Raw genomic sequence first — 13,234 nt, 5'->3', positions numbered from 1 at the left:
GCATGGGATGAAATGATAGAAAATCAAATTATTTGTTTTAAATTTTGACATCACTTTTAAAGCAATGGGATAAAAAGTTCACTTCATTATAAAATAAATTTACAAACAATAAAATATTTTTATTTCATTCTATTTATACTATTCAATTTATTTTTTTAAATGAAAAATAGATTTATTAAAAAAATAATTTTTGGCACACAAGACATGTTCAAAAATATTTGTGCAATCAAGAAATTACAAAACAAAGTATAAAATGATCAATTGTTACTAGCATCCGTAGCACCAAAAGGTAAATCCACCCACTAAAACCCGAATACATATAGTTGTTGATATTACAAAACAATATAAAATGGTCAATTCTATTTTTTTAGAAAAATAATTTAAATAAATTCAGACTTTCCTAAGTTGTTTGAACCGAAAACAAAACAAGACTTTCCTAAGCTATACTTTTATAAATAAAAAAACAAAATAGCATCTTTCATCAACTAGTTGGTTTACTAGATTAACCTCTGCCTCCTATAAAGGTGTCAAAATCAAAGGGAAGGGTATTTCCCCCATTTAAGGGGTCAAAACCTGAATATTCAAGCCATAATTCAATCATCTCCCCATTAATTCCTTGTATCAAACTCATGTCTGCATTTTGATTACAAAGCATGCTAGAAGGGTCATTAATCTAGTTGCCATTTCCTCTAGCAGCCATCAAGCGCACCACCTTGCATACTTGTTTGCAGAGACGAACCATAATTGTTGAACACATCATATGAACTTGAATAAAATGGGATGTTCCATATTTGTTGGCATCAAACTTGCTTGGATTTGCTCCTCAATGTAGTAGGGTATTGTAAAATAAAGGGACATTTAATGCCAAATTAAAAAAATGGTTAGAAACAAATATTGAATAGCAAGAATAGAAAACAAAGCAACTAACATACTCCTTTCATTTGTTTATTATTAATGAAGAAAAATGCAAGTATCCTACTTAACATACCTAATACACGTTTTCTATATTTAATTAGTATGGGTTGAAATTCATTGGTCCTCACAATAATTATGTATGAGAGTCATTAAATTCAAAGTGAAACATATGACATTTTGTGTCTCAATAAATTTCATCCTATAATACTATTAAAAAGATTGCATTAAAGTTTATGACAAAATAGTCTATTCACCGACAAGTTATATTATTATACAATGATTAGTTGATTTGATATGAATGATAAATTTGTTAGTTTCTATAATAATTATTTGAGAGTCATATCTACTATGAATTTTTGAATAATTAATAATGTAACACTATCAATGCATACACACAAAGGATGGTAACAATATTGGTGGAGGTAATAGACTTACGTGGAGGAAGATGTGCCATTGCGGAGTTAGGTTGTGATAAAACTGCAGAGTTAAGTAACCCATCAAAGGTAGGGAATGATGCAATTTCAGTCAAGTCCACATTAGAGTTAGGTTGTAGAAAAACTGCAAAGTTATGTGACCCATCAAAGTCAAAGTTAGGTTGTGATAAATCTACAGGCGCTACAAGAAAAATGACTTTTATCTACAGTCAAAATCTATCACTAGAAGTTCAAAATCCGTAGGTAGATGTATAAAGGACTTTGTCCTACAGATGTTTTTTGCGTCAACTTTGAGAGGGTATACAGTGACAACTAATAGTCTGTCACTATAGGCTTTACCTATGGATATATTTTTACCTACAGTCAAATTTAACTATCACTATAGGTAACACCTACTATTTCAAATCTGTAGGTAAAAGATATTAATTTATATCTATAATCTCTAAGTGTAGGTAAAAGTCAATTTACTTGTACCTACGGTCTTCTGTAGGTAAATGTCATATAATTTTTAAAAGCTCTTCTGTTTCAGTATTAACCCCATATGCTACCCCATTATGTCCAACAATGTGAAGAAGACGTCCCTTGTTTGCGAATGAGAGCCCACAAATCCCCCAGTATGATGGTCAGAACAATGTATTACAGACTGGCATTAATTATCATTTCAATCTCTTACGAAAGCATAAAAATCAATATATGGATGTCCACATGCAATAATATTAAGGAAATTAATTGTTTTTCAATTTGAGATAGAAGTACATAATATGCGTATTAAATGTAGATTCATATACACCATAGACGATTAATCAACCTTCTTAACGCAAATCAACCTACTTCTGTAAAATCTCCAATTTCCTCTGCCGAATTTTCTCCAAGACCAAAGAAATTGGCTTCTGAACCAGAGGAGCGGGTTTAAAAGCTGCATCTCTAGTTTCTTTTCAAAGCATGGTGAACTATTAGGATTAGTAAAAACTCAAGAGAAAAAAATGACGTAACCACAGCTCCAGAGAACAAAATAGGAGACTCTAAACCAAGGAAATGGCTGCCAATGTATGCACCAATATCACAACCGTGAGCTGGATAAGTGCCTAATGCTTACAAGTTTAATTATTAATTGCTAAAATTTGCAACTCAATTCACTTGGAGAAATAATGAAAGGATATCATTAACAACGACAAAGCCATTCATTCTAGACTTCTAGTCTTAAAAGTAATATCACTAATATGAAAGTATTTTTCAATTTTGCACCAAAAAACAATAGGAATCAGCTTTACTAATTCTTCATACATATCTAGAAACAGAGAGAAGGAGAGCGTGAAAATTCAAACTTGAGAAAAATACGTACCTTCTTCTGCTTTCCAGTGACTTTTATCCTGTTGCGATCAGACTTTCCAACATTGAAATCAATGGCTGTGATTCCACCTTCATCCTTGAAAGCAATGTGGGAAGGAGCCAACCCAATTACACACAAGCTTTAAGGTAACAACAACAGTTATAGAGAATTAAAAAAAAGAAGAAAAAAAATACCAACACAATTCAATTCCAAGTAGAATCTCAAAAGAATGAATGAATAGTATATACCCATTGGCGTGGCGGTAAGCGTACTGATCGTGAGCTGGCTTCATGAAATCTGCAATTCAAATTAATTAATTAATTAATTATTCTCATCAGAATTAAGTGTTAACCGAACTAGAATCTGCAATTCAAAATATTATAATAATAATAATATTTACATTGTATTTACCTGGCATAAGAGTTTGGTTAGTTGACTCATCATTAGCTTGTTCCTCAGCATTCTCATTTTGATCAGTTTGGTTAGTTGACTTCTGGATCATGCCAGCCTCCTCATCCAAATCAAGGAGATCCAAGAAAAAATAAGAAAACTGCAAAACATCCCAGTGGAAGCAAATAGCCATATAAGTATATAGAAGGACAATATATGTATTACTCTGAATGTTTCAATTCACTGAGACATAACCAATTACTTTAGGCACATGCACGTGAAAGTTATTCCACAATACAAAGAAATACAAATATGATAGAAGGGCAGAAATGTCCACAAAAAGCTTTATGGAAGTATAAATTTAAGACAACAACAAAAGAACCAAAAGAAAATAACAAATGACCTGAACCTATTGTTAAGAATTAATTTGATTTTGAACTTTCAAAATATGCTAAGACATCATTAAAGAAACTCTAAAGATAGTAAGACATTGAATATGCTTAAGTAATTACTCATTAGAACTTAACTCATTTGATTGGTATATATATCCTATATATTGTGAGAATTTTTATAGGTATTCATTGAATATGGTTCTAAATTGTCATTCCTACGTTTTTTCTATCAGCAAATAAATAAATATTTCTAAAAATGGGGTACACGGGTACTCTAACTCACGTACAAAAAAGTTTTGGAGTAAACCAACTGAAATGGGCTCTATGACAAAAAAGTTTTCTCATCCGACTTTAGTCCTCTAATTTTTTTCTATTTTCTATTTTTTCTTTTTTAATTTTTGTTCCAATATTTTTCTCATTGACACTTCCAACTAAACAGAGTTGTCCTACATAACATTCTTTTTCCATTTTTCTTTTACCACACCCACTAAACAGACTTGTGTTTCATTGATATATTTAATGTGTATTGAAATTTAATCAATTAAAAATAAAAATATAAGTTATAAAATTTTCAAATTTTTAGTTTACTTATTATTAGTTTTTACATTTTATTTTTTATTCTTGGTCCACAGGCTAGCCTTTAAAATCGTGGACTAAATAAGGCAGGTAGGCACAAAAGAAAATGAAACCCATTTATGTCACAAACAAAGCTGGTCCAACTCATTGAAATTGAAAGCTCAATTCCTTTCTAATCCTACTACCTACCAAGTTAAATTTTTTGTGTCGATTAAAATAATCTCATGCACAATCTCCTAGCAAGCAAAACAACTATATTCTCATTTGCTGGCGCGACCACCGATTCATTCCTATCAAGTATCAACCATACTTGTCCCATAACAACACCACCATCACATTTCTCTTGAAATCACAATGAAAGCGTGAATTAATTATACGAGATTCTTTTAATTTAATCAATAATTTTAAATAATTTTATTTTCCATTATAATCCATTTCAATTTGAATTTGATAAGAATTATTTTATGTAATATATAAATGTAATCTAGACAAAATAAACATCTCTTGAAACCTCACTTTTTCTATTACAAAGATATAGACACACGTGCATTGGTTCTTTAGAAACCAGAGCCAACTTAACTCTTCCAACCTTTCGTGCATAGAAGCCAGAAAATTTAATTTTAAAATTAGAATAAATAAATAATAAAAAAACACAAACACATCTTAACTCTCAAGTTACACAGTATTTTACTGTTGATTTTTACTATGATTTTTTTATATAATATACACAAGTATACATAAAAGGACATTACGAATCTACGTCTACGATAGTATGTATTATAGTACTAATAATAAACATTTGCAATTTACGAGATCTATTTTATGTACGCTCGGTTTCACAAACAAAGCTGGATTCTTCACTCTTCTAGCATGTTTTCTTGTAAATTCCTTTTTTTCCCAAAAGTCAATTCTTCCTTATCAACAAACCCGTTTGGAAATCTAAAGCTCTACAAATATTTACTTTCAGCTATGGTGCTTAATAAGACATCAACAAAAATGATTTGCTACAAATTTGTTGGCCTCAAGGTAGCTACTATCCCTTGGAACAATCCTTTTGGAACACTAATTCCTGCCATTTTATTTTAAAGGTTTTGGCAAAAGTAAAGAGGCCAATATTTAGTGGTAGAGTAAAGCATATACAATACTTTAGTGTACTTCTTCAGTTCATTGGTCTGGAATGCATGCATTTTCATAGGTGTGGCATTGCCATTAAATCAGCTCTAGGACAATTAAAGATCATAATAATACATCATATGACAAACATTATGTCATCTCAAAATTATGACTCTCAAAGGCCGTAATTGTTATCCCTTTATCCTTCTTCATGGATATTCTAGTTACAATCATATATCCTACCACCTCACAAAACCCGAAATTTCAGAGAGAAGACTAGATCCCAAATATTGAAAGCGGTAATCAAGATACAAAGGAACTATCTTGGAATTGAAAATAATTCATTTGTAAAAAAGATTTCAAACGTGGTAAAGATCAGTCTATACTGCTGAGTTTGACTTAATGGGTGACATCTTGTAGCTTAATGCAATAGTTTCATGCATCAAAGGGAGTTGGATATGAATACAACAATTACCTTCCACCATAGAGAAGAAAGCCAATGGCTGCACACAAAGAGAACCCTATTGCAATGCACCTGATCAGACTTAGGAGAGAATATAGTCTAACGAACTGCCTAATTGAGCTATGCTTCAGCTAGGCCTAGCTTGATTCACTTCTACATAGAGAAGGCAGAGGAATCAAAGGAAGCTATGAGGGTGGGAGTCACTTGTCAATGTAAACAAGCATGTTAACAAATCTAGGATGCCAACATAGAGGAAGCAAAATAATTCAGTTTGATGTTTCAAGGTAAAATAGAAAAAATTTGAATCTAGTTTGTTATTATTAAATGCTTGCATATTGCTCACTTAGAATTTAGAAACCAATATTATTATCTATTCCCTATTCCTTCATATCTCTACAACCATAACCTAGTTGTACAACTATACTACTATATCCTATTATTGGATATCACACAAAATTTTCCTTCTAGCCACCATATAGTGAATCACAACCAAAGTCAAACATCATTCAATAGTTGATCACATACATAAACTTTGTAAACAGTAGAATTTTCACCTGAACAACATAAACCACAATATTAATCGTATAGAAACTTGGTTTCAACCCATTAGTTGATACAACATGTGCTTGCAAAAGCATTTAACACCGAGGTGGTAATTAGCCCATCAAAACCAATCAGCAAAACACACTGCCATGGAAGAAAAAAATCATAGGAGGCAAACCAACCATGTAGAAGCAAATGCACCACAAATCAAACTAGCCTGGTAATAAATCTCAGCCTAGAACAGGACCAAAAGTGCATATGTTGTAAAGAAAGCAAGACTCGACATGTCAAGCAAGATGTGTTGAACAATCTACAAACACAAGCAAACGCAGTGAGTGAGTATAAGTGTGAGTCTAACCACATTCTGTAATTAGAAAATAATAAACAACTAATCTTATGTTAAGAAAAAATTACTCATATTAAATGTTACATTCTATTCCCTATACTCCAATACCTCTAGCTTTAACCTCTGCACGTTCTGATAGAAGATAAAAACTACATACCGAACTGCAAAATTAAAAAGAGTGCACAATCCCTGAACAAAACATCACATTATTAAGCAGTTACTACACAAATAATTTTAAAAAGTAAAATAACAAAAGGTTTGAACGATACAAACCCCTCACCAAAATATTGATAAGGTGAAAGACCACTCTCAATTGTATCCAAGCCAGTTGAACCTAAAGTTCAATCAAAATAAAAAAATTATAAAAGAAAATCGAATAAACAAAAATAAAACCCTAATTTGGAATTGAAAGAGTACGCGACGCAGCGATACCAAAGCTACGGCGGCCACGATACCGTAGAGTACGACGAGAGTGTAGGAAATACAATCCTGCCACGCTGGAGAGTCATCGATTTCGTGCCACCAGCTGGAGGCGTCAGTGAGCTCGACGGCGGCCACCAACATGACCTCCACCACCATCGACGGCACGCCCTCGCTGCCCATTCTTGAATAGACGATTCTTAGCACGCGTGGCGCCGAGAGTGAATGAAGGAACAGACGAACGATAGAGGGAAGAGAAAAACATAGGTATGATGAGGAGCTAGGCTTGTGTGTGTGGTGATAACTTAGATTCGATTAAGTTTAGGGAAAGGAAAGCAAACAAAGAAAGCCAATCAAGAGAGAGGATGAGAAGGAAGATGGTAATCTTATAAGTAATCTATATTTTTCTTTATATGTTATTTTTTTATTTTTTTATCTTTTATAACTTCTTAATTATCTTTTTATCTTGAAATGAATATACATTATCATTATCAGTCTCTCTAAATTCAACTTTCTTCTGGTATAACTTCTTAATTATCTTTTTATTTTCTTTGTATTTTTTATGGGATTTTACTTGCATGTTGATGTGCCATCATTTTCTTCTATTTTCTAAACCCTTTTTGCACCATTTTAATTATTGATTGGTCTTAATTGTCAATTAATTAGGCAGTTTTATTATTTGGGCTCATTTAGCTAATTTGATGTTTTTAATCTAATTTCAGGAATTAATGAAACATTGGGCTTAATCCGGATTTTGGTTGTGGACTTGAAGAGGGCAAATAAAGCAGCGCTTACCGTAGTTAATTTTTAATTAGGAAATTTCGCAATTTTATTTTATGTTGTTCAGTGTTTATTTCGTTTTGGGCCAGAGTATTGTAATAGGGCCTAGTGACTTTGAGTGACTCTTTTAAATAGCTGCCTTGGGATTCGTGCAGGGCATTCTATTCTGTTATGCTATTCATTATTCAGAGCTTTGTTTTAGGGTTTTCATTTTTCTGTTTTGATGCTTCTGAGTTCGTAATGCAATTTTACATTTTCTGCTTCTAATTACAATTTCGTTCTTGCTTCTTCTTCTACTCTCATTTACGTTTCTGTTCCATTTTACATTTCTGTTCGTTTACGTTTCTGTTCATTTACGTTTCCGTTCATTTACGTTTCTGCTTCATGTTTCAATTGCGTTTTCTGTTTGAATCCATGGAAGGCTAGATTTTCTGGTGTTGTTTCCTTTTGAGGACGAAGCCCAACTCTCTTTGAGGTTTCGCTTGTAATGTGGTTTCCTGGCAGTTCTCCCTTCACCAGTATCCCAAATTCGTGAATATTAATCAGTGCACGCTTCGTGTTCGATTAATTGCCTCTGAGCCTAACTTGCGTTCATGCTTAATGGACGAAGGGCTAACTGGTGAATGTGGTGCCTAATCACGTATTGAAAATCCTAAGTTGATTTTCGCTTAGTAAATTGAAATAGGGTTGGATTAAGTGGTTGACTGTTAGGGACGAATTCTCCAACCCAGGATAAGAGAATGGCTTCTGAATCAGAGGAAACAACCCGTTTTTAATATTAGTAGTTTCGTATTCCAGTTTACTTGTTCTGCTCTTTAATCACAAAACAAACAAACCCCCCCAATCGTTACGGTTACTGCAAGTATATTATGAACATTTGGTTTGTCACTGCTCGTTGGGAAACGACCTAGGATCACTTCCTAGTTACTGCATTTTCATGTTTATTTGATTCGGGTATGGCCTCGATCACATGTATTTGTGGGTAGAAACTTTTTAAATTTTATCTACATCAATAAACCGAAGGTACAAGTTTTATAGGATTTGATCAGCAACAAGTAATCAAGTAATCGTAGGTATATGTTTTTTGAAATTCTTACAACACTGGACATTTGTAAGTAGAAGTTATTTTAGGTTCTACCTACATCAAATCAATAATAGTAGGTAAAAATCTCTGAACTTTACCTATAACAAACAAACAAGTGTAGGTATAAGTATTTTTTGACTTTTACTTATGATAAGTTATATGTGTAGGCAAAAATTTTCGTAGGTATATGTCATTATTCTTGTAGTGTGTAGGTATAAGTTTTTTAAAATTTTGCCTACACTGTGCTTTTGTAGGTAGTAATTCTTTTGAGTTTTACCACAATTTTTTTGGAGTTTTACCTACACAACATAGTTGTAGGTAGAAGTATTTTTTTTAATTTTAATGAATTTGCCTACACCAAATAATGGTTGGTACAAGTGATTGAGTTTTACCTACATTAGTTAGTTGTAGGTAAAAGTATTTTTGAGATCTACCTACACTAATTTATGTCTGTAGCAAAAAAGTGTCCGTAGGCATAGGTTATTTTTCTTGTAGTGAGGGTTATGTAATTCATCAAAGGTAACGGGTGATGCAAATGCAGTTAAGCTCCTATTAGAGTTGGGATGTGATGAAACTGCAAGGTTATGTGACCCCGTAAAAAATAGAGTTAGGTTGTGATAAAATTGCAGGGTTATGTAACCCATCAAAGGTAGGGAATGATGATGGAATTGTAGTTAAGCCCATGTTAGAGTTGGCTTGTGATGAAAGTGTAGGGTTGTGTGAACCATCAAAGGTAGAGAGTGGTACACTTGAAGTTAAGCCCATTATTTGCCTCTGTTCTTCCAAAAATATGTTGAGTAGAAGCATTTTATGCTTCCATGCCATGTTTGCATAATAACCTTTAAAGAACTCTTGGTTTGCTTCCTCAAGCTCTTGCCAAACTGAAAAAATAAGGAAAAATGGAACTTAGAAATATAGAACACCAAATGATGGGTGCAAGGTTCATGGTTGTTGGCTTTTGAAGCCAATATGCCCAATCACCCACACTATGCTAAAAAGTATATTAAGAAAACCCAAAATTAAACACATCCCAAATTAATAAGAAGAAGTCATAGTTTAACACATGATCACCATCAATCTAAGGCATAACCACCATGGGAACATGGTAATAATGAAATAAAAAAGAAAAAAACTGAAGTAGTACCATTTCGATTATCAGGCACCTAAATGCCTAATCATAAGAATTTGTCATAATTTTACCATTCTTCTCTGCCACTGTTATAGAAATACTAATATAAAATAAATTCAATGGGCATACTGAACAAACATGAACAAGACTACAAGCCCTAAAGAAAACAAGTCTCCTTCAAACTATCAGGTCCTATGACATTTTAACACAATTGTTGCCTATAAAGGTAGCTCAATATACACAAAAGGGTCATGTAAAATCTAATGAACAACCAATTTAGCCAAATGACAATGCCCCTACATATGAACCCTTCGGAAGGTGAAAACATTTTGGTTATGCTACACTTCATGCCATAAAGCATAAACCCACAAACTCCATTATTAAGTCCAAGCAATGTGCCAAAGCCTCTTAGATATTTAGATAATCCAAGACAGAAATTGAATGTCTTCACCTTTTAAAAGATTAAATATAAAATATTGCTAGGGAGGAAAAAGAAAATACAACTAAACAGAGGATATATGATTTCCAATATATAAGATAGGATATTCCCTTTGAAAATGTAAAAAAAAAAAGAGAGAGATGTGAACATAATCTAATCCTGCTATATATGGAAAGGCAAAAAGACTCCCTAGAAAATGATGCTAACAACTCCACCAACCATTTTATAAGAAAAAAATAACTTTATTAATTTCTTATTTATCAATTTTTGGTCAAATTAAGCTTTTCTTGTGTATGATATAAGGGTAGGTGATGTGCCATCATTTTCTTCTATTTTCTAAACCCTTTTTGCACCATTTTAATTATTGATTGGTCTTAATTGTCAATTAATTAGGCAGTTTTATTATTTGGGCTCATTTAGCTAATTTGATATTTTTAATCTAATTTCAGGAATTAATGAAACATTGGGCTTAATCCGGATTTTGGTTGTGGACTTGAAGAGGGCAAATAAAGCAGCGCTTACCTTAGTTAATTTCTAATTAGGAAATTTTGCAATTTTATTTTATGTTGTTCAGTGTTTATTTCGTTTTGGGCCAGAGTATTGTAATAGGGCCCAGTGACTTTGAGTGACTCTTTTTAAATAGATGCCTTGGGATTCGTACAGGGCATTCTATTCTGCTATGCTATTTTCATTATTCAGAGCTTTGGTTTTAGGTTTTCACGTTTTTCTGTTCCCTTGTTACAGTTTTCGTTCTTAATGCAAATTTCCGTTTTCTGCTTCTAATTACGAGTTCATTCTTGCTTCTTCTTCTACTTTCATTTACATTTCTGTTCATTTATGTTTCTGCTTCATGTTTCATTTGCGTTTTCTGTTTGAATCCATGGAAGGCTAGATTTTCTGGTGTTGTTTCCTTTTGAGGACGAAGCCCAACTCTCTTTGAGGTTTCGTTTGTAATGTGGTTTCCTGGCAGTTTTCCCTTCACCAATTATCCCAATTTCGTGAATATTAATCAGTGCATGCTTCGTGTTCGATTAATTGCCTCTGAGCCTAACTTGCGTTCATGCTTAATGGACGAAGGGCTAACTGGTGTATGTGGTGCCTAATCACGTATTGAAAACCCTAAGTTGATTTTCGCTTAGTAAATTGAAATAGGGTTGGATTAAGTGGTTGACTGTTAGGGACGAATTCTCCATAACCCAGGATAAGAGAGCGGCTTCTGAATCAGAGGAAACAACCCGTTTTTAATATTAGTAGTTTCGTATTCCATTTTATTTGTTTTGCTCTTTAATTACCAAACAACCAAAACCCCCCATCGTTACTGTTACTGCAAGTATATTATGAACATTTGGCTTGTCACTGCTCGTTGGGAAACGACCTAGGATCACTTCCTAGTTACTGCATTTTCATGTTTATTTGATTCGGGTACGGCCTCGACCAAATTTGGTGCCGTTGCTGGGGAGCAGTGTCCAAAGGTTGATAATAGCTAGCTAGTGTTGTGTGTTTAATCCTTTCGTGTTTTATGTTTAATTGTTAGTATTGTGTTAGTATGTGTGTTAGTGTTGTTTAGTGTCCTGGTATTTTGTTTAAGGTGTGTTCTGTTTCAGTTTTTCCATTAAGTGTTTCCCCTGTTTCAGTCTTGTGTGTTTTGCTATGAAGATTGTGCTTGCGGCAAAAACAGAGTAGTAGTAGAAATCAATTAGAGACGGATTTTAGCGACCACCCATGCTGAATTATTTGAGATTTTTTGTTTTGGTAGCTAGGGTTGTTATTTTTGGCTGAATTTTTTTGTGGTAACTTCTTTTAATCCATATTTTGTCGGAAAAATAGCTAGAGCCTTATTTTTGGTCAGATTTGAAAGTTCCAAAAAACTAGCAAATTTTGTGTTTGTCAAAACTTCAAACGGCCATAACTTTTGCTCCGGTTATCAGAATCGCAATTATTATATATGCATTTGGGGTAGAAAAAAATTTCCTACGCTGTGGCAGCCGGCCTATGGCCAGCTGAGGTCTCCATCGTAAAAAAAAAAAAGCGATTCTGTCAAAAGTTTTTTATTTTTCAAGTTTTATTCACTTATTTTTCTTAACCTACCAATTTTAGCTTTCATAGTTAGACTTTGAATTTTTGTTTGAAATTTTTTGTGCTATCTTCTCATCATTTTATAAGGTTGCTCACAAAATTTCAAGTCATTTGGATATCATTTGAGGGTAGTTGTAGTTCAAACCTACACCTTTATTTACATGACAAGGCAACTAGTTGTGTGCATGCTGAATGTAGTGTATGACTAGAGGCAATCCATCTGACTTACAACCCTTTGATCCTGAGATAGATAGGACATTTCATAGATTAGTTAGGCATCATTTTATACCTTTTGATCATTCTGAGCATTCCATAACTGGTGAATCTGTGCATTCTGTTATTGGTGATTTTGAACATCCTGATCTTGAGCATTATAATTTTGAGCATTTTGATTCTGAGCATTCTGATTTTGCACATTCTGAGAACATGGCACAACCTCCACCTCGTGAGAGGACTCTAAGGGAAATGGCTGCACCTGATTTCACCTATGAAAGCTTGTGCATCCAATACCCTGATGAGGATGTCCCATATGTTCTTAAAACTAGACTGATTCATTTGCTTCCAAAGTTTCATGGCCTTGCAGGTGAAGACCCGCACAAACATTTGAAAGAATTTCACATTGTCTGCTCCACCATGAAACCCCAAGATGTCCAAGAGGATCACATATTTCGGAAGGCTTTTCCTCATTCATTAGAGGGAATGGCAAAGGACTGGCTGTATTACCTTGCTCCAAGGTCCATCACGAGCTGGGATGACCTTAAGAGAGTATTCTTAGAAAAAAATTTCCCTGCTTCCAGGACCACA

At 33.5% G+C, this 13,234-nt stretch overlaps 1 protein-coding gene across 3 annotated transcripts; it reads right to left on the bottom strand.

Annotated features, from left to right (window-relative positions):
- Window positions 1-277: 277 nt before the first annotated feature.
- LOC114391272 (tobamovirus multiplication protein 3-like) lies at window positions 278-7,565 on the bottom strand. 3 transcript variants are annotated; one of them, XM_028352352.1, is made up of 8 exons: window positions 6,935-7,565; window positions 6,783-6,836; window positions 6,611-6,691; window positions 6,168-6,466; window positions 3,091-3,229; window positions 2,928-2,976; window positions 2,692-2,818; window positions 278-1,473 (listed from the first exon to the last, which is right to left on the bottom strand). In XM_028352352.1, the coding sequence occupies exons 4-8, from the start codon at window positions 6,249-6,251 to the stop codon at window positions 1,441-1,443; spliced, it is 432 nt and encodes a 143-aa protein (XP_028208153.1). In that variant the 5' UTR covers window positions 6,252-6,466; window positions 6,611-6,691; window positions 6,783-6,836; window positions 6,935-7,565; the 3' UTR covers window positions 278-1,440. The 3 variants fall into 3 exon arrangements, 2 of the variants coding, with proteins under 2 accessions (XP_028208153.1, XP_028208167.1); XR_003662085.1 differs by lacking the exons at window positions 278-1,473; window positions 2,692-2,818; window positions 2,928-2,976; window positions 3,091-3,229 and adding an exon at window positions 5,439-5,766; XM_028352366.1 differs by lacking the exons at window positions 278-1,473; window positions 2,692-2,818; window positions 2,928-2,976; window positions 3,091-3,229 and having other exon boundaries at window positions 5,783-6,466.
- Window positions 7,566-13,234: the final 5,669 nt, after the last annotated feature.

The sequence above is a fragment of the Glycine soja genome, chromosome 2 (assembly GCF_004193775.1).
Source record: "Glycine soja cultivar W05 chromosome 2, ASM419377v2, whole genome shotgun sequence".
Taxonomy (NCBI): domain Eukaryota; kingdom Viridiplantae; phylum Streptophyta; class Magnoliopsida; order Fabales; family Fabaceae; genus Glycine; species Glycine soja.
This window is presented reverse-complemented; position numbering and strand designations above follow the sequence as displayed.